Source organism: Pipra filicauda, unplaced genomic scaffold (genome assembly GCF_003945595.2).
Source record: "Pipra filicauda isolate LSUMZ 115617 unplaced genomic scaffold, ASM394559v2 scaffold29_size4552773_pilon, whole genome shotgun sequence".
NCBI lineage: Eukaryota > Metazoa > Chordata > Aves > Passeriformes > Pipridae > Pipra > Pipra filicauda.
In genome coordinates, this window is record NW_024104420.1 from 4,438,403 (window position 1) to 4,458,235 (window position 19,833).

At 39.0% G+C, this 19,833-nt stretch overlaps 1 protein-coding gene across 2 annotated transcripts in view; it reads right to left on the reverse strand.

Moving 5' to 3' along the window:
• The window catches only part of LOC113982226 (3'-5' RNA helicase YTHDC2), a 37,482-nt gene that overhangs the window by 4,447 nt on the left and 13,202 nt on the right, over window positions 1-19,833 (reverse strand). For both annotated transcript variants that reach the window (XM_027710240.2, XM_027710241.2), the window contains exons 9-26: window positions 19,363-19,511; window positions 18,854-18,989; window positions 18,345-18,471; window positions 17,976-18,041; window positions 9,793-9,971; window positions 9,530-9,626; window positions 9,362-9,449; window positions 9,189-9,269; window positions 8,230-8,312; window positions 7,112-7,217; window positions 6,858-6,977; window positions 6,217-6,489; window positions 5,580-5,706; window positions 4,378-4,583; window positions 3,752-3,947; window positions 2,520-2,629; window positions 941-1,230; window positions 356-533 (exon numbers count right to left, since the gene is read on the reverse strand). In XM_027710240.2, coding sequence (XP_027566041.1) covers window positions 356-533; window positions 941-1,230; window positions 2,520-2,629; window positions 3,752-3,947; window positions 4,378-4,583; window positions 5,580-5,706; window positions 6,217-6,489; window positions 6,858-6,977; window positions 7,112-7,217; window positions 8,230-8,312; window positions 9,189-9,269; window positions 9,362-9,449; window positions 9,530-9,626; window positions 9,793-9,971; window positions 17,976-18,041; window positions 18,345-18,471; window positions 18,854-18,989; window positions 19,363-19,511 — 2,612 coding nt within the window. The remainder of the gene's footprint in view (window positions 1-355; window positions 534-940; window positions 1,231-2,519; window positions 2,630-3,751; window positions 3,948-4,377; window positions 4,584-5,579; window positions 5,707-6,216; window positions 6,490-6,857; window positions 6,978-7,111; window positions 7,218-8,229; window positions 8,313-9,188; window positions 9,270-9,361; window positions 9,450-9,529; window positions 9,627-9,792; window positions 9,972-17,975; window positions 18,042-18,344; window positions 18,472-18,853; window positions 18,990-19,362; window positions 19,512-19,833) is intronic.

Genomic DNA, 19,833 nt, shown 5'->3' on the forward strand with positions numbered 1-19,833 from the left:
ATTACAGAAACAGAGGAAGGCAGAAACCAAAGGGTTCAGAAGTGCATGTGCCGTACACACCTTCACTGTTTAATATACCAAGTTTAAAAAAAAAAAAATCTGATTTTTTTCAACTTTGGATAGCTTTACCTCAAAAGTCTGCAGAGAATAATATTTTTACTGTATTAAACTAGTGCAACAAGGATATTTAGACTTGATTTTAAGTTCCAGAAAGAAATATTATGCACTTGTTAACAATGAAAATCTAAGATCGGTTCTTAATTTACCGATACAATACTTGATAGGTGCTGAAAGATACGAGCAAGAAGTTCTATTCATTTTGAAGAGCAGAGTAATATGGTTATGAGAACTTTACCTTTCCAGATATTGGAGAACAAGGACTAGCACAAGGGCTAGGATAGCTACTGCTGTCTGCAGACTTCACTGATGATCGATCTGACCTGTCATCTGAAGTTTGTTTGGAGTGTAAAATATTTTTTCGTTTGTACTTCTTTGCCTGGTGAAGTGCAGGAGGTGTAGATTTCATTAAAACTCTAAAAAGTAAAGGTAGATACAGAACAAAACACAACTTTTACAAGCAGCCACAGAATAATTTTTACCTATATATCAGCCTATTGCATGACAGTAATTCAAAAACATATTGAACACTAACTAAAAAAATATAATTATCATGCATTGATTTTTGAATGTTACAGTTAAACCCCTCCTGCTGTTTCTCAAAGAGCACAACTCATGGTCAATATTCCTGACTGCTCTCTTAACCAGCAGGCATACATATGAAATACTTCTCCATGAAATCACAACTACAACACAGTGTAAGACAGTATCAAAGCTTTCAGCTGTATTTATACTGTTTCTTCCTTCTCAATACTAGCAGAAATTCAAGCCATGCTTTTAGAGGCAAATAAATTACAGTCTCTAGATCATCTCAACAGCTTACTTTTCAGCATTAGAGGAGTCAGAGAATTCAGTTTCTGCTGCACTTTTTCTGCTGTTGCCTGACCTCCGTGTAAATGCTAAAGGAAGTTCTTCAGAAGCCACAGGTCTTGGTCTCTGACCAATTCCTGACGGTTGCTGCAAACCTGCAGACTGTTCTTCAGCAGTTAAAACAGCTACAATCGTTCTTACAGTTGCTTCATCAGCCTGAGACCACGACTTTGAAGGAGCTCTCATATGACGCAGAAATAAGCTATGCCACTTCTGTCTAAGTTGCAACAGCAAATCAGCAGCCTGTAAGGAATTTAAATTCTGTTAAAGACTAACTAAAATTAGATGAAATAGGAAAAGGGTACCCTAAGTGTTTCCTATCAGGCAGCAGCTGGCATTCTGTCAGACTGAGAAGCAAGACTAAGGTCCCAGAGAGGGGGAAAACCCCCCACATTTAAACTAAGCTGTTACCTTTTCTTTCGTCAGGTGTATGATAATTTTTAAAACATTTCACATAGCTCTGCACATAATTTAAAATTGTATTGTAAACACACTGCATTTTTTATTTTTCACTTTAAAAATTAATCTTTTTTTTAAAAAAACCCTAATATTTTCATGTCTTATGCCTTTTCTATCAGTCAGTCTGTATTCCTGCACTCTTCAGTCATACCTTATGGAAAATAGCTCTGAGTTACTCTACCTCCTACCACAGGCACTTCTCAGTGACCTGAAAACTTCTATCTTCAAAGGCTGAGGTTTTTTGATTCTTTTTCTATAATCTCACAACAATTTTCTTTCAGCAATTCCAGTTTCAGGTGCTCCATTTTGATCCAACTTTAGTCATCCTCTGAGAAGGAAATATACAATATGCTATTGGGACTGTTCTTCCAACTCCCGCTCAGATTTTGGCTAACCAAGCTTATACTAAGGTCTGATGTGTGCTGGGAGCACCACACAGGCAATACGGGGGCCGTAAAGAGCAGAAGGGCCGTTATACAGCCACTACCACCTGCAGCTTGCTCATCCCTGTAGCCATTATCTTTTGTCTGGCATCTTCTTTAGAATCTGCTAACTTATGGAAATGGACCAAACTGCCAAGCTGGAAAGTATAACACATCAGCTTACCCAAAGCACTTTTGAAGCAGATCTAACAGCAGCTGGACTGCTGAGTCTTTCCTGCTTCCCAGTGTGCTACAGGGGACACCCACATCATGACAGAGGAAGAAGGATGAGCACTCTCACTGCTGGCTAGGTAACTAATAATTTTTATTCTTTTTTGTTCATAGGTGCAAGAATTGAGAGTTATGGGTTGTAAGTTAGGAAACCTTACAACTTGGATGTTGAATACATGAATTCACAGAATAGACTAGTCTGGGTAAAAGGGGGTTGAGCCTCTGTTGATCTATTTCTTAACCAACTCATGAAGTAAAGGCTAACTCACAGAGTACATTGTCATGTAAATTCAAGAGACTCAAAGGGACCATTCTTACAGAAAATTCTTTTTTACTCAGATGTTTCACAAATCTTTTTAGGATGATTTAACATAAATATCCTTCTATGTGTAACCAACATGGAAATGACACATTACTTACTTCAGGGTCCAGTCTGAGATGGAGCCATTCATCTAGCTTCAGTAGTGATAAATTAGCAGTTGTTTTGTCCTCCATCTCACTGTCACTGCTTTCATTAGATACCCCACCCCCTGAATTAAATACAAAAGATGCATTAACACCTCTATATTATTTACATTTACATACAAAAATTTGAACACTACCGTATTAGCAGCAACAATTTTCTTCCTAAATTTTATTTTTAAATGTAAACATTTGTAAACACACTTTTTAAATTCTGCAAATACACCTCAGTGAAAGTCTTTGCTTCAGTTAGCAGAACAGAAGCAGCCAGACCTGCCGAGGGCCCAAGTCAGTAAACACCTGTATTGATGTGATAGGACTCACTCATGTACCTTCATCAATATCAACAAGCCACTATCAAACTTTTGCCTGAAGTTGTTCATAAAACCCACACACTGTTCTATGCTTTATTTCCTAGTAAAACAGCATATTTAAAGACCCATTAGGGGAAAAAAATTACATATGCACATGGCTATTTTGGATTCCTTTTTTTTTTTTCCAAAGTGCAATTCAGTCATCATTAACACTATTTTAAGAGTAACAGTTTAAGAGCAAGACAAGAAAGCTTCAAAAATATCTTGGACTCTTACTTTGATTCAAACTAGTATTTTTATAGAACTGACAGCAGGATAGATTATTTTTGCTTCTACTCCTACAGCATTCCACTTAAACATGAAAAAAGAAAATTTTGATACATTCTTTATTGCTTCTAGTTAATAGTATGGCTAACTGTCATTAAAAGTTATCAGTAGAAAATATTCTTTAAAATGCATGTGTCAGCTGGAAGCAATATGACTATTTGCTATATTGACTGTAGCTAAATTATTGTTTGAATAATTTGGTTCAAAGAATCAAATAAACTAGGCTGAAGAAAAAAAGACATACATACTACACTTCTCAGCATTAGTACTGTCATTAGACATTTTGTTTGCATTTTTTATTTCTTTACAAACTATACTGTAACTTCTGAGACTATAGAACTAAGTGTAATTTATAGATATGAATGTACAAGGATTCATAAAGCAGAGACATTTATTACAGAGACTACAAACTATTCTTGAAGAGCTACAGGAACCATAGCTCTGTTGTTTTAAGAATTAGCCAATACATGTGGAAAATATACATGAAAAATAAGCCTTCCACACCACCTACTAGTATATCCCATACTCCAAATCCAGGCTCCAGTATACCTCGAAAGGATGAAGATGTCTGCAAAGCATTACTTGGTAATCTAGCTGGTCCACAGAAGAGTGCCACGGTGACAGGTGTTACCACAGAACAGCACCTGATGTTCGCTATCCTGTGAGCTCTCGTCATTTCGTCATATATAAGCCAGTCTGTTGGGAGTGCCTGAACAGCTGCAGTTTGGCCATTTGCTGGGGGAATCTGTGCAAGAGCAAATAAGACTAGGCTATTTCATCCTCTGTTTAATTAAAATAAATTTTAACGTAATGCTTATTTTATATATGTGTAGAATAAATGCATATTTATATACACACACAAATAAAAAAAGCACAAGGAAATTCAACCAGACTACCGAACTATCTTAAACACTTTGAAACAAAATATTTTGCTATAAAAAAGCATCTCAAAAAAAAAAAAAAAAAAGGCTTTCAGAGCAGAACTTTTTCCTGCTGTTATGAGCACAGATTGTTACATCTTGAAAACACTTTTATAACTAGCTTTTTCTTTTTAACATTTTGTTGTGTTCCATTTGGAAGAACTAACTGAAATATTGGAAAAATCAACCAACTCCACTTCTTCATTCTATAGGCTGCCAGAAAACAGTATTTTCTAAAAAGTTAAGTGATTTTACCTTTTTATACTGAGTTTGACTAAGTACAGAGGTAGGATGAAATCGCACTTTCTTCTCCTTTGGTCCAGTCAAAACCAGGCTTTCTCTGTCTACATGCACAAGATTGGGATACATCCCAGCCACTAGGGCAGCTTTAACTACAGCCCAGTTTTCAGAGTTAGTATTAACATCTCTGATATCAGCTCCTCCTCTGGCTCTAACAAAACCTGAAGAAAGAAGACATAAAAATTGTGTTATACTTGCTTGTTCTTAAGATCTATTTCTTTGCTTCTCCAAAGGAATTGGGAAAAAAAAGTGAAATAAACTACAAATTAGTTGTATTTTTCATGACTACTAACCTTAACAGAACCAAGAAGAAACCATTACACTGAAATCCTTCCTGGGAAGAGTTTTTATACTTGCATACAATATAATTACTTTTTATAATACTAACACCAAGACATTCCTATTGTGGTTTAAAGTTAGTTTACTCATAGCATATCAGAACTTAATTGTGCAGGTTTAAGTCTAATTCCTGATAGCTTAGCATGAGGGGGCCCTGCTCAAAATCTGGTGTAGGTGAACTTCAAATGAACTCTGTTGGCATGAACAACAAAGCAGGGGAGGAAAGAAGAGATACTTTCAGATAAGGGTTGAGACCCTAAAGAGGCCCAAGGTTGGCCCGGGCTAGAAGATAAGAGCAGTTAATGGCCTGATGATGTGGACATGGAGAAAGAAACCAATGAGGCGTTAGAAGATCCCAGACCATAAATTGGTCCAAGAGGAGCGTGTGAGGCACATGCAGGGCACGTGAAGATTATATGCACAGACTGTGAGGGTATAAAGGGCCAGTGATTTCTTTGTTCAGGGTCCCTCTCTGGGGTCATCCAGCTAGAGCTGAAATTAACTGACTCTGCCTCAGAACCTGGGGTCTGAACTGTTTTTTAACAAATTCCTATGGAAACAATTTACTAGAACAGAAAAATCCAAGGAAACATATCTCACACTGAAAGCCAGTAGCACGCTGAACAACCAGGGTGCTTTCAGCTAGATCGGTTGTTCCCCAGCCACACTTTCTCACTCTAGCACCTCCACCATGCCCAGCATGGATGCATACTGTTTCAAATTAAGGAAGGAAAAATCACACAAGTGAACACTATTTTTGTTACAATTTGCATAAACTTGACTCTAAAACTACATTACAACTTTTTCCAAGCTATTACCTGAGGCCCTAAGCTGGCCAAGCAACTGCGTTCTCATTCCTACAATGATTTCCATTGTGGCTTGAGACAGGAAGTTCTTTTCACAGAAGGCTCTCTCCCAGCCATCACTGCGTGCTTTCTGCCACGCCTGTAAAAGATAATTTTTGAACATTTGCCTAATAATTTGATTATGTAAAATTAAAAAAATGCATTTCAAAAAAAAAGAATACATTTACATCAATGAAATGAGGGTACAAACCACTTTGAAAGAAAGAAAATGTAGCAAACCAGATTTTTTTTTTTTCTGGTTAAATACTATATTCTCTTTACCCATCCCCTAACCTAATGACCAATATGTTATTATTATATTATTATAAAGATTATTATGTTAAGATCATTATTTTAAGTTATCCGTGTAGCAGGATATAAAGGGGCACCTTGCTGTAACATTCAGAATTTAACCCAGTTAGCAAATATCACCAAAAAAACGAGACAAAAAGTGTTCTGTCACTAAATTATGAGTCCAATATACAGTAAAGCCACTAGGTAAAAATAAAAAATTTCTTGTCTAAGGACTTAATCATAGTCTACCATTCTATATCCAACTCGATTGGTACATCATTTACTTCGATGTGTGATTACTGAAATGAGGCAATACCTGGAAAGCCCTGAGAAGCACCATATGGTCACTAAATGTTCCTGCAGTAAAACGTTTCCTGCAGAGCATGGCTGCACGCTTTTGAGAGGCCAGCGCAGGAAGGACAAAGGGGTCTCGGTAGGCAAGAGCACAGGCAATGGTAAGAACAGGATCCAGGCACTTCAAAGCTACGGCACACAACACCATTTTACCAAGGTGTGGCTCTACCGGCAGTTCAGTGAGATGATAACCAAGTTCAGTGAGATCTTCCCAAGGGTCCATGGCATCTATAGTCTGATTAAAAAAAAATAAAAAATGAGGGCGAGGGGAAAAGGGCAAAGCGAACAAAAGCAGAAAGGATACGAATACTGGACATTACCCAGACTTGCTCCCAAACACTAAAAAAGCAAGTCAAACTAATAACAAATAGTTCAAGACCAGATCTTAAAGCACACTCTTCCCTTAACATGGAAAAATACATCCACACACATAAAATGAAAACAGACAACAAACAGAAATTCAAAGCATCTTTAAGTAACTGAACAATAGTCTCTGTATAAATAAAAGTCAGTAAGATACATTACCACAAATGATAGTAAGATATGTTACACCACAAATACAGATCATACACAATTCCCACTTAAATCTGTTCCTCTACTGACCTTGAGCATTTGCAGAGCATTTCTCACAATTAAAGCTGGTGGAGGATCAGGAGCTTTCATAAGAAAGTCAACAATTGAACAATTAATTGGAGCCAGAAGTTTTGTGTGCAAACAAAGCTCCTGTAAGTTAAAAAGCAGAAAAATATTGTTAAAGTTTGGGAAAAACAAAACAAATACATGCTTTTTTGCAATTAATAGCATGGTTTGATGATAATGCGTTTTTTAAAAGTCACAATTTTTAACTGAACACGCACCTGAAGTGGCATTCTTAGAAGTTCTGGAGTCTGAAATTCCAACATATTCTGAAATCGGAGCCTGCTGAAGAGACGAAAACAGACTCCAGGCTGACAGCGACCAGCCCTGGAAAATAAAATATGGCAGGGTGTGAAATTAGAATTTCTTTAAAAAAAAAAAACAAACAATCGACTAAAAAATCAACCCACACAAACTTAGGATGCAAATGTAGAAGAATGTCTGACAGAAAGATAATTTTGTGGTTAAGAGGAAGTCCCACACAAAAAGTTAACAGTTTTCCAGCACATTAATTATTTTTGGTAGTATGGAAATTTATTATTAGACTTTTAACCCTACACTGAAAAATCTGGAAAAACAAAAGTAAGGGCTATCTAAACAAAGGGATGGGGATGTTTTGCCAATTCAAGATCAATCTAAATCTCATCCATCCTTTGCCATAAGGAACGTAAGTTGTAAACTTCATTTCTTCTTCTTCACATCCCCCTAACATTTAGATGGTACTCTAGGAGCAAAAGATAAAACGAAGACCAAATAGCTTGTGAGTGAAGGGACAGAGACAGCAAATGCTCACATTCACACTCAAATCCCTGTAGGTTAATGCCAATATCACGTCACAAAATATGGGTATCTGTTGCTACATATCTGTTGCTAACTTTTCAGCCTTCACCCACAGTGTTGGAAAGAACATGTTCAAGGCCTCCTAAATCATGAATAGTTTGGAGACAGTGAATAAGGAATTACTGCTCAATGTTTCTTCTAACAAAGATGCCAGGACATCAACTAAAAACTAGCAGTAGGCAGTCCTTTGCCCACAGATAAGTTGTGAAACACCTTATTGGACACTGTGGCTGCTGCTGCTACATGGGAGAAAGAGGAAGAAGAATAAGTTCATGGGGGAACAACAACCTAGATCTAATACAAGTTCTGGGACATTCTCGAGTGTCACTCTTCTACAACTTAGGAAATGCAGAGCATGAGCGTTGGCCATTGTCCAACATCGTACTGGACTAGGCTAGAAACATTACTCAGTGTGGCTGCTATTATGTTTGTACTTTATTCTTACCGGCCAGGACATCAGATATATGCAAAATAAAAGTCAGTATAAAGCATTTATTACCTGCCTTTTCTCTGGATAGCACTGGCTTTTGAAATCCACACCATTTTTAGCATTGTAACACAACTTAGTGCATCAAAAGACTTCTATAAAAGCAAAGCAGGGAACATAAAACCAAGATTTAATAAGAGTACTTGAAATAAAAGTTAGTAATGATTTATCAACAGAAGTTCTTAAAAAAAATTAAAAAATAACTATAAAAAACATCAGCAGCTTCTGGCACAAAGGTATGTTCTGAATATTTAGTTTCAAATGAATTTATGCTACCTCCTTCACAGTATCTTTGTGCTACAGTTTTCTAAATGGAAGTTTTCTAGTCAATAGGTAATTGTAAGTCAATAAAAGACACGGATTGCATTTTAAGTTATCAGAAACCAAGAAAAAATATGTTATTACAGTGATTAATGTTTTTCTCTTTGTCTCACTTGGAAATTACATCCTTATTTTCTTACATTTGATGCAAAATTACAGAAAAATTGTGTTACTGCGAGAACTTCAGAAATTGTCATATCCCCTATGAAATGTAACTTAATTTTCAAAGCAATACACGAGGTCTTAAACTACCTCATTATGATATCTCACTTTTCCTTACAAGTGATTTAGGAATGGGCATTCAATACATCAAACAATGCTTAAAAGCTTAATGGATTAGATTTGGACAAAGGGAACTTCTGGTGTTCTCTAAGTCTCAGGAAGATGTCAGTCTAAACTGACAGACTTGTTTTAAAGAAAAAAATCAAACAGAAATACTGTTTAAAAAAAAGATATATCACTATAACAACTTACAATAGTTTTTACAAGGCTTTTTAAACAGCTACTATTTACAGTATTTGTCATAAAACAAATAAACATCAAAACTTCTCAGTTACCTTTGTTGCTTGACATGCACTAGCTCGAAGCCTACTATAAAAAAAACAGTTCTCCAAAGTTTACTTCCCAAAGAAATTTTAGGCCGATCATACCTCTTTCACCTTGCCTGAGTCAATAACAAATACAACATCATTGACTGTTATGCTGGTTTCTGCAATGTTTGTAGAAAGAATCTGCAATTATAACAAGAAACAACCAAAACTATAGTTAAAAGCAAACACAGAATAGATCAATATAATACCTGAGGAAGTCCTCTGACACTTACTATTTTGCGGACACCAGAAGGTGGACTTTTAAGCACTTTCTTCTGATCCAAAGTCTGCATATTTGAATGAAGCATGAAAACCTGGTACCTAATCCAAGACAAAGAGGACATTTTAAATATCTTTAAAGAAGAAATATAAACCTCAATCACAGAGACTAGGGGCTTTACCTGTGAGCGTTATCAGCAAATCTCCTGTCATCATAAAGAATACGGTCCCTCAGGCTCACTATCTCATCGTATCCAGGAAGAAATATTAAAATTGCTCCTAAAAAAGAAGTAGGTTTACAGAGTTAAACAGAAAGTTCACTTTCAGTATATGCCAGTACTAGCACTTGGAAGGTTTTACCTATTTCGTATTTCTGAAAAAAAGGCAGGATTTATCAAAAGTTGAATCCACAGTAACTTACTGGGACTGTGTGTGTAATACTTACCAGCCTCACAACTATGACAGATGTTATAAAGTAAGTGCATAATCAGGTCCAGATCCACTTTTTCATCATCAGAACTGTGATGATAAGCTGTCAATAGCTCTCTGTCCTCTGCACTAAGGTCACTACCACTTGTTTGGACCAGGGAACTTTCATCCAAATTTCCAAATCCTGCTGAAGCACTAAAATAGATACACAGACCAGGGTCGAGGCTGTTTGCTTTAGGTTTGCATTCAACCACAAAATCAAAATTAGATCAAAACCAGCAAGACTACTTCTTTTGAAGTTAAATTTTGAAATGCAGTAGAACAGCACCTCCAAAATAATATTACTGTTCACTGACGTGTTAACCCAGCAAGCATGCAACTTGATTTTTTAGCATTTACTGTCATTTTTTTACGCTTCATTGAAACAAAACCACAAGCAAAGATGTCAGAACTCAAGGTAGAAAGACACCACTTATTCATCTGTTAAAAATACTTAAAAGAAGCATATTTTCCAAATATTTTCTCCCCATAAGCAGGTACTACATTGACAGAAACTACACTAAGAGGAGTTCTAAGAAGAGGTCTCTACAAAATGGTAAAAAAACTATGATAACTGTAAGTTAATCAAAAAACAACTCTTGAATGGCCTAGTGTATATGTTATTCCTATAAAGTTTCTTTAACATGGCTATTTGTACCAACAATGTATAGATAAAAATATACAACAGATTTGTTTTCAAAATAAGCATCTGAAATTAAAATGGTACATGGAAGAATCAGGATCTCTGGCTATTTATTTAAGTTATTACAATCACATCCTCCCTAGATATATAATTGTGATAGGAATGCCCACATCAAAATGATAAAAGCTAATAATATAAAAGAAGTCCTATATGGGGAATCTCGGCTGGACCGAGACCCCTGACATAGAATGAAAAGCTGACTGAGAATGGAAGCCTTGGTCCTGACAACATGGTGATGCACTCTGAGGAGAAAAACATCAGGAGAAAGCTGTCCCGTGAGAACAAGGACACTGTCCCATGAGAACAAGGACTTATTATGAACAGAGTGGCTCAGAAAAATATAAACATTAAAGGAAAACAAGAACAGACGTGCAAAGATGTGAAAAAGTAGAACTAAGAAAGCCCACCTATTAGCTGTAAGAATTGACCTGTCTGTGTAATATACGTATGCCTAAAGAGCTGTATTTAAAGAGCTGTAAATTGCAGCTCCAGGCTGCTGCTGCTTCCTTTTCTTTCCAACAAACTGTCTTGCTGGATATTTCGTGTCGCGGTCCGTTCCAACAGCGACATCTGGTGACCCCGACGTGGTACTGCGTCTACATGGATACTGTACGGCAGAGAAAGCGGCGAGGAAGTTGCTGCAGGAACGGAGCTCAGTGAAGCATGAGAGCAACGGAGAAGTTGCCTAGGCTGGCCTTAGACGCAGACACCTGGACAGGTGAGCCACCAAGGAACAAGGGGATAACTCTTAGCAAAAGAGGAATCTAGTGTTGTATCTATGTGGAAGTCTATCCTGTTTAAACAGAGAAGAAGTTAAAAGAACTGGCTTTGCGAATGATGCTGCTTTGGTGTAAGAGCCAGGGATATGAAGCAGACACTGTTACTGCTTTTACTGTCTCTACTTGAAAAAAAATTAGTGAAAAACAATTTGGCGATTTTTATACGAAACAGTAAAAGACATTAAAGCACAGACTGGAAGCCTGTGAGTGAAGTGCCTTTTGCCCACATCCCTGCACGTTCCCCGCCTCCCCCTCCTGCGCCTCCTCAACACAAGTGCAGCTGGCGCTTGGAAGGCAAGTGAAGCTCTTGAGAACTTTTTTCTAGTCACTATGGGGGCAGACCATAAGTGCAAACAAAAGGCATATGTTTATCGTCTGGAAAGTTCTGTTTTGCCTGCTGCGGCTGATGTTTTTGTCTGGAAGGACATTAGAATGCTATTAGATGCCATCATACAGAGAAATTGTTCAAAAGAGAAGTCAGGCGGAGCCAAAGGGAGCCGAAGCAGGACCAGGGGTCATGGAGCGGGGCCGGAGGCAGTCGAGCGGCCCGGCCAAGATGAACGCGGTGCTAGCGACTCAGCAGTACATGTCCAAGACGATCGGGGACAGCGGCTATGGCGTGGAAGTGCTGCTGATGGACCAGGAGACGACCTTACGAACACTGTGACTGGTTTCCACCTTAAGAAGCTTCCTGCTTCTCGTCTGAGCCGTGCCGCAGAGCTGCGCAGCCATGTCAGGTCTGCCCGCTCCAAGTGCCGGGCTGGGTCCTGGCAGGCAGCGATGGCAGCGCCCACAGCTCTGGGTGCCGGCGCGGCGGGCAGTGGCGGCAGCGGCTCCGTGCGTGATCACGGTGCCGTGCCCGGTCCCGGCCGGTGCGATGCCAGGATCGTTGTGGCTGTGGCGGCCCCGACTCAGAGCGGAGCGCCCACACGTGTGCACCAGCAGCTCCCCGGGCAGAGGCGGGTGGGAGGCACTGCTGACAGCCGTGGTCTCAAGCAGTGTGACGGGGGGGTTCCCGTCCCCCTTCTTCGCTGATTCTTTCCTCGCAGAGAGTGTTTCCCCTGCTAACCCTCCTCTCCCTGGAGCGGCGGGTTGATGGCGGTAGCAACGGCTTTGGGGGGTGCAGTCGGGGGAGGGGGCCCATCTATCTTTTCTCGTGGTTACACCAACCCCCTCCCCCCCTCCGAAACGTGTGTATTTGCATCTGTTTCTCCCCCTCCCATGTTTTGTCTTTTCTTAGCAGACTACGTGACTAGGTTGCTAGCTCCTTCTGTTGATTTTCTCCAGGTGAACCTGGTCTCTTCTCCCGCTCCTTCATCCTCCGGCAGTGGGGGGGGGGGGTGAGGTGTTCAAGAGAAACGGGTGACGGGGTGGGGGGGGGGAGGCGCAAAAGACAGAAAAAGGGGAAAAAGGGAAGGCGCAAAAGACAGAAAAAGGGGAAAAAGGGAAAGACAACTTAAAACTGACAATGCCCCAACTTATAAATCAAATAAGATTGCACTGTTTTTACAGCAATAGGTGTTATGCATGTTATGGGCATCCTTCATTCTCCCACAAACTAAAGTATTGTTGAGCATGCTCATGGTACTCTCAAACGTTTTCTTCAAAAACAGAAAGAGAGACTGACGAAAAAATCCCCTGAAGCAAGATTAAGAACAAGGCAACATTCGTGCTTAGCTTTTTGCATATTGCAGAAGGTTGTAACCGAGGCCAAGGCGCAGGTAGAAAATTTGCAGACGGGACAATGAGACAAAGGGGGTAGTCCTGCCCCCTGCAGAAGTAGTTCTATTGCCTTTATGACAGAGTATCATTGCTCTATAAGAAAGGTTGAAGATTTCCAAGCTAATATCCTGTCTTTTCTTGTTATATTTGTCTTTTGCATGAAGAGTTATGCAGGATTTGCAGACTGCTGTTGGCAGCTATGCCATAAATTCCCTTTGAATTATGAAACTGATAAGAAGTGCACAGTCAATGACTACTTGAAATGTGTGTGTGAGTGACGAGTGTCTGAGGTGGCCACCTACAGTGTGACTGGAAAAAGACTGTGTGAAAGAGAAAAGCTACGTGAATGCGTAACTGTATAGACTTAAAAATACTTTCCATCGGTGTCGAGATTTTAAGAAGATGTTAAGACTGAGGTTAAATAAGAGATTCTTACAAAAATTTGGTATTTTTCAGTCTTGTATGAAATTTGTGGAGGTTGAATCTCAGGTGGAGCCTTTCCACTCACTGGTGGTGTTCCTTTTTCATGTGTCATGCTGCCCATGGGTGGGCTGTGCAGGAGGCCATTAGTTTTGGAGCAAGTAGAAACCATAGGCCAGCAAGCATCACTGCGGGCTGCAGAGCTGGCAGAGCCCAAAGCGAGGTACACAACCATATGTCAAGGCACCCAGGAACCATTCTTGCAATTCGTCAAAAAGCTGCAAGAAGCTGTAGAGAAACAGGTTTTTGACACTCAATTACAGAAGCTACTGGTTACACAACTAGCCAAAGACAATGCCAATACAGGCTGTCAAAAAGTAATAGAGGTACTGCCGGGAGAACCTACCCTTGATGCAATAATACAAGTTTGTGCCAAGGTGGGATCCTTAGACCATCAAATAACTGCATTTGCATCTGCTATGGCAGTAGTGAGAGTCGTTTGAGCTTTTCTGTGTTTTCAGGGGTTTGAATCAGGGGTTGTCGATGTTGTTGCCTTGCTTGGTTAGCCTGTTGCGGGGGGACCCTGCAGACTACCAAGGCCATCCTGCGTGCCTTCTCCAGGGCATCTGCAGCGTTGTGGATGGTGTGTCTTCAGGTCTCCTGGCTGGAGGCCAGAGCAGACCAGTCATGTTGTTCAGTGTGGCCAGAGTTGAAGTGTTGTTTTAAAGAGTCCTTATTGCTCACATAATCTCACTAGTAGATGTTTAGGATTATACGAAGACAACATGAGTTAAGTCCCTTGTTAATCGGTTGTTCTAATAATACACTTGCAGGACCTTTTGTTCATGTTGCAGTCATTGATGCTAATTATACAAGGTACATCTGTGCTATAGTTTTCACACCTCATCCACCACTGATAATTTCTAAAAGGGACACAAATAGCTCAACCTATACCTTTTGTGAGTTATGTTCCTCAAGCAGAGTTTCGTGAGTCTCGGGATGAGGAATTTGGTTCTACTGATGCACCACAAGTCTTTCGGTCACTGCTGATTTCTGCGTAGCATCCACAACTGACCTGTACTCTCTGCGATACTCAAAGCTTGCTGTCAGTCGTCCAGGCGAACGAACTTCTGTAGTCACGGCAGGGGATGGGGTTGTGAGACTAGGAGGTACTGCTCAGAGTTTTTGGGTTTTTTAGACCATACAGTGCTCATTACTGATCCTGAAAGTCAAATTGCTGCTGTCAGGCCATATGTCACTGTGGCATTTTTAACCCTGTGAGAACGAGATGCTCTATCTCAGTGGGGAGTAAAAGTTCACTACCGATTGTTAACTAAGCTCACTATATTGCAAGGTGTGACACAACTCACCATTGCTTTAAATTGGTTTACAATTATCCTGTGTGAGTTAAGCAGAGGCTCCTACCTACAGAACAGCTGTTGGCCCTGCAACAGCTTGCTAAAGAGCAGCTTGATGCTAATCACATTGAACCATCTCAGAATCCTTTGACTACCCCTGTCTTTGTGAGGAAAAAAAAAATCTGTGAAATGAAGACTGCTGCATGATCTCAGAAAAATTAATGCAATCATAGTTACCATGTGAGCATTACAGCTTGGTTTACTGCTTCCTTAAGAATAACCCATTGTTATTATTAATTTGACAGGTTGTTTTTTCACAATCCAGTTAGACCCCAGTGATAGAGAAAAAATTTGCATTTTCAGTTCCATCTATTATTCGTGCAGAACCCTACAAGCATTATCCATAGAAAACCCTCTCCCAAGGAATGAAAAACTCTTCTATAATTTGTCAGTGGTTTATGATTCCAACATTATTTCCTGTACTAATGCAATTTTCTGACTGTCTTTTACTGTCATTATATAGATGATATTTCTGCTGGCTGTGGCCACTGAGGATCAGCTGGGTGTGTGTTGGACGCTGAAACCAGAAAGCATCTACAATTCTTTGGCCTAGTAGTTGCTCCTGACACGGTGCAGCGACAGGAATCCTAGAAATATTTAGGGTTCAAGTACACAGAAAGCAGTCATTCCTCAACCGGTTCAACTGGATATTAATGTTAAAACTCTTACTGACATACAGTAGCTATTACGGTCTTTAGATTAAATTAGATCGTACTTGAAATTGCCAAACACCCAGCTGGCACCTCTATTTGACCTGCTTTACATTCTAAATTTGTTTCACGAATTGATCATCGTCAGATTGTCTAATTTTTCGTTTTTGCATATCACAGTGTTCCTTTTAGAGTATTAGTACAGTGATCTGACCATTAATCTAATCCACGGCACATTGTGGAGTGGCTATTTTTGCCTTATTGGGCTCAAAAACTGCTCCTGGATTGTTTGAGCTCATAGTTCAAATCATCATTAAGGCTAAAGAAAGGTGTGTAGAGTGTACTGGCACAAATCCAGCTCGCATTGCTGTACCTGTACAATCTCATTACTTTGAGTGGTGTCTGAAAAACATATATGAAGTACAAGCTGCTTCAGCTAGGTTCCACGACCAAACCTCCATGGTTTGTAGGTATGGGATATGGAGGAAAAGGTCAAGTAATTGGAGCAGACAGAACGTTCTTTAACACCTGCAGTTTAACAGCATGGGTATCGGTATCCTTGAAGCAGTGTCTGTACTGATGATGTCCAGTGGATTTGTCTACCAATAATGACTAAGTTGTTGCTTCTGTTTGTCTTAGTTAAAACATCTTTCTGTGGAAAAAATTGACCCTAGTTACCTGTTCAACACTTGAATCTCAAGGCTTGTATTACTTCTCTGTAATTCTGTATCTTAAGCCATAATTGGTGTTAAAAGGTTGCAAAAAGGTAAATCCCCAAATGCTTTTTCTCACACTAATGACCTTGCAGAATGAAATGTGAATATTTTTGCTTAAGAAACAAAAAGCCCCTAGATGGTCTTACAGTCTTTACGGACAACTTGAGGAAGACAGGTAAAGCTGCGGTAGTGTGGAAATAGAATTTGGATGGCAGCATCAACTTATTCATCAAGAAAGTTCTCCTCAAATTGTGGAACATCGAGCTGTAACTCTTGCTTTTCAGTTATTTCCTAATCAACCTTTAAATGGTATTACTGATTCTGTATATGTCGTTAACTTGTTACAGCGACTTGATCAGGCGGCGTTGTATTGTCCATTTCCAGGTCTTATTTTTCAAGCGTTGTTTGTACTCTAAAGAACTCCTTTGCACAGGCTTGTTCCAGCAGGTTTGCTATGCTTCGATCCAGCGCAGCTTCATAGTTTTTTACCTCTTTTAGAGTTTCGGGAAAAACACGCTGTGCTTGGCCAAAAGCCTCCTCCAAACTGATGATCTTGTGGTCTCTGCGGAAGCTGAGGACAGAGCACAGCATGCAGAAGGCTTCAGATGTCGATTTGGCTTGATTCATTCTATTGCTCGCTCGATTGTTGCCTCTTGTCCAGATTGTCGCAGTGCCTGTACTCCTATTTTAGTACTAACCCTCGAGGTCTTACAGCCTTACAGACTTGGCAATTGGATGACACTCATGTCAATGAAATTGGTAATTTGGAGCATGTCCATGTGTCCATTGACATGTCTTCCCATGTGGTGGTTACTAATGCACATATTAAACAAAAAGGTCATGGTGTCATTGAATACTTCCGTCGTGCTTTTGCTGCATTTTTGAGTGCCCACTTAGGTGCAGACAAACAATGAGCTGCCTTGTGTCTGTAAATCTGTCCAAGTTTTCTTTGCCTTGTGGAAGGTCACTCATGTTACGGCTATTTCACAATCCCCTACAGGACAGGCTATCGTGGAGAAGATGTATGGTGCCCTGAAGCAATTGCTTCAAATAACAGACAGGGGGAATTGTGGGGAATCTCGGTTGGACCAAAACCCCTGATATAGAACAAAAAGCTGCCTGAGAATGGAAGCCTTGGTCCTGACAACATGGTGATGCACTCTTGAGAAGAGGAGAAAAACATCAGGAGAAAGCTGTCCCGTGAGAACAAGGACACTGTCCCATGAGAACAAGGACTTATTTTGAACAGAGTGGCTGAGAAAAATGTAAACATTAAAGGAAAACAAGAACAGATGTGCAGAGATGTTGTGAGAAAGCAGAACTAGGAAAGTCCACCTATTAGCTGTAAGAATTATGGTTTGTGTATTCGAATTGACCTGTCTGTGTAATATACGTATGCCTAAAAAGCTGTATTTAAAGAGCTGTAAACTGCAGCTCCAGGCTGCTGCTGCTTCCTTTTCTCTCCAATAAACTGTCTTGCTGGATATTTCGTGTCACGGTACATTCCAACAGCGACAGTCCTACATCTCTGTAACTATATTTATCCTAGGACTTGTGCAAACATAATCACTATGACACTTTTTAAAAAAAAAAACAAACGAGTTTTAGAAACATTCCTATTCCCAAATAAATCTTGCTATTTAGGTCAAATTTTAAGGCATAAAAAGTTAAAAACTGTTCCGATTAAAAGACAAAATACAAATTTCCCTTACCACGTTACACAACTTTTTCTGCAAATCAGTTATAGTTTACCTGTAGGATTCCAACAGGTCAACAACCTCTGTCTGTCCAAACCGCTTAGCCCAGTCCACAGCCATCCTGAAAGATTTACATAAAAACCTTAATTAAATTTTCACTTCAAAAGAAAGACGCATAGCCTAAAATAAAGATTTTGTAATTAGGAATTCAATCTAGAATTTAGAGAATACAATGTGATGAATAGAAGTTAGAAACTCTTTAGACGTCAAAACCTATTACTGCTTACAGTAGTCAGATAAGTTAGCAATTAGTTTAAATATTATAGAAATTTCTCTATATATATTTGTATATAATGACAATTATACAAATTTATTTGTATATTGACAAATAAATCCGCATTTTGGTTTGTCTGTTTGTTTTTACCAGCCATTAGATGATCTGCAGTGGATACTTGCTCCCATACTGATCAGCTGTTCTACTTGATTCAAAAAGCCTCTCCCTGCAGCAATCATTAGTGCAGTCGCACTGGTTTCACTGTGTCTATAATCAACTGAGAAGTACAAAATAAATAAATAAATAAATCAGCAAACACAATAAAAACATTCTTATTTTTTCATCTAAATGTAGTATGAGTATGACTTATAAGACTTTTAAAAACCAAGCCAGAGATATTTTTTGTCCTCCGTTCATCTCATCACTCAGTTCACATGAATTTAACACTACTTCAGATACACGTTGTAACATCTGTTAATATTCCAAAACAAGTACAACAAGTAAGGAAATAATTCATTAATTCTGCTAGTTCTATTCACTTTTTCAATAGGTATCAGAATTCAAAGCTAACAACATTTGAAACTAGAGATGGAATAGCTACAGAAATTCAAGTAGTTTTGTTACTGGTTTTGTCTTATGTAATAAGATGAGAAACTTACCGCTGAGATTTTCAGTTAAAATAAGGTGGAACACTTGAGCAAAGGAATCAATATCTTTATGCAACCAGATGTCAGAAAGACAAGAATCCATTTCTTTTATTAGCCACGGTTCAAGGCAATTCACATCTTTTTCAGTCTGAAGAGAAAATACAGTATTTAAAGATTAATGTCTTCCAAGAGTTGTCTTTATTCTCATACATTGCACACAAAAAAACTGAACAGTTAGTTTTCCAAGTAACAATCAGAAACTCAGCATTCAGTACCAGTTAAAGCATTTATTGTACCATATGCAAGTATTTTAAGCAATGGAAGTTCAGCCATTTAATCTGAAGAAAAGTTATGTACAACCAATGTAATTGAAAAGCACACTTCAGTACTTTATGATAAACAAAAAAAAAAATCTTTAAAATACGTTACTATCCTTCCAGAAATTCTACAGGAGTAATCTCTTTAGAGAATAGTTTTTAATGCAGACTTAAACACACCTACCAACAAAAGGAAAAGCTTACCAGTTGATTAAATACTGTGTCACCGCCATCACCCAACAGATTATACTCTTCCATTGCCCTTGGGACAGATTTTTGTCTCTGAGGTTCTAGTGTGCTATTATTTTCTTGAGCAGAACACCATTCAGTAAGAGAGCTTTGCTGCTTCTCTTCTAGAATGCATAAAGTATTTCCACAGGAAGTGTTACAGTCATTTTAATAATCTATTATTTTCAGTTACAAAAAATAGCCATAACAAATCACAAAGTTTAACCTATTTGATCTCTTATTTAATCTAGAACACTGTTACCAGTCCAATACAAATTCCATGATTAAGGGCACCTAAAGTGCACCATTGCAAACATCTGCTATATAGCAAGGTAAAAAATACCACCTGGGTGCTTAATGCCCTAAGCCTCCAGTATTCCAGCTTGCTGCATTCAAAAAAACTTCCTAAGTAACTATCTTCTAACACAGTTCTCAGTGCAGATCTTT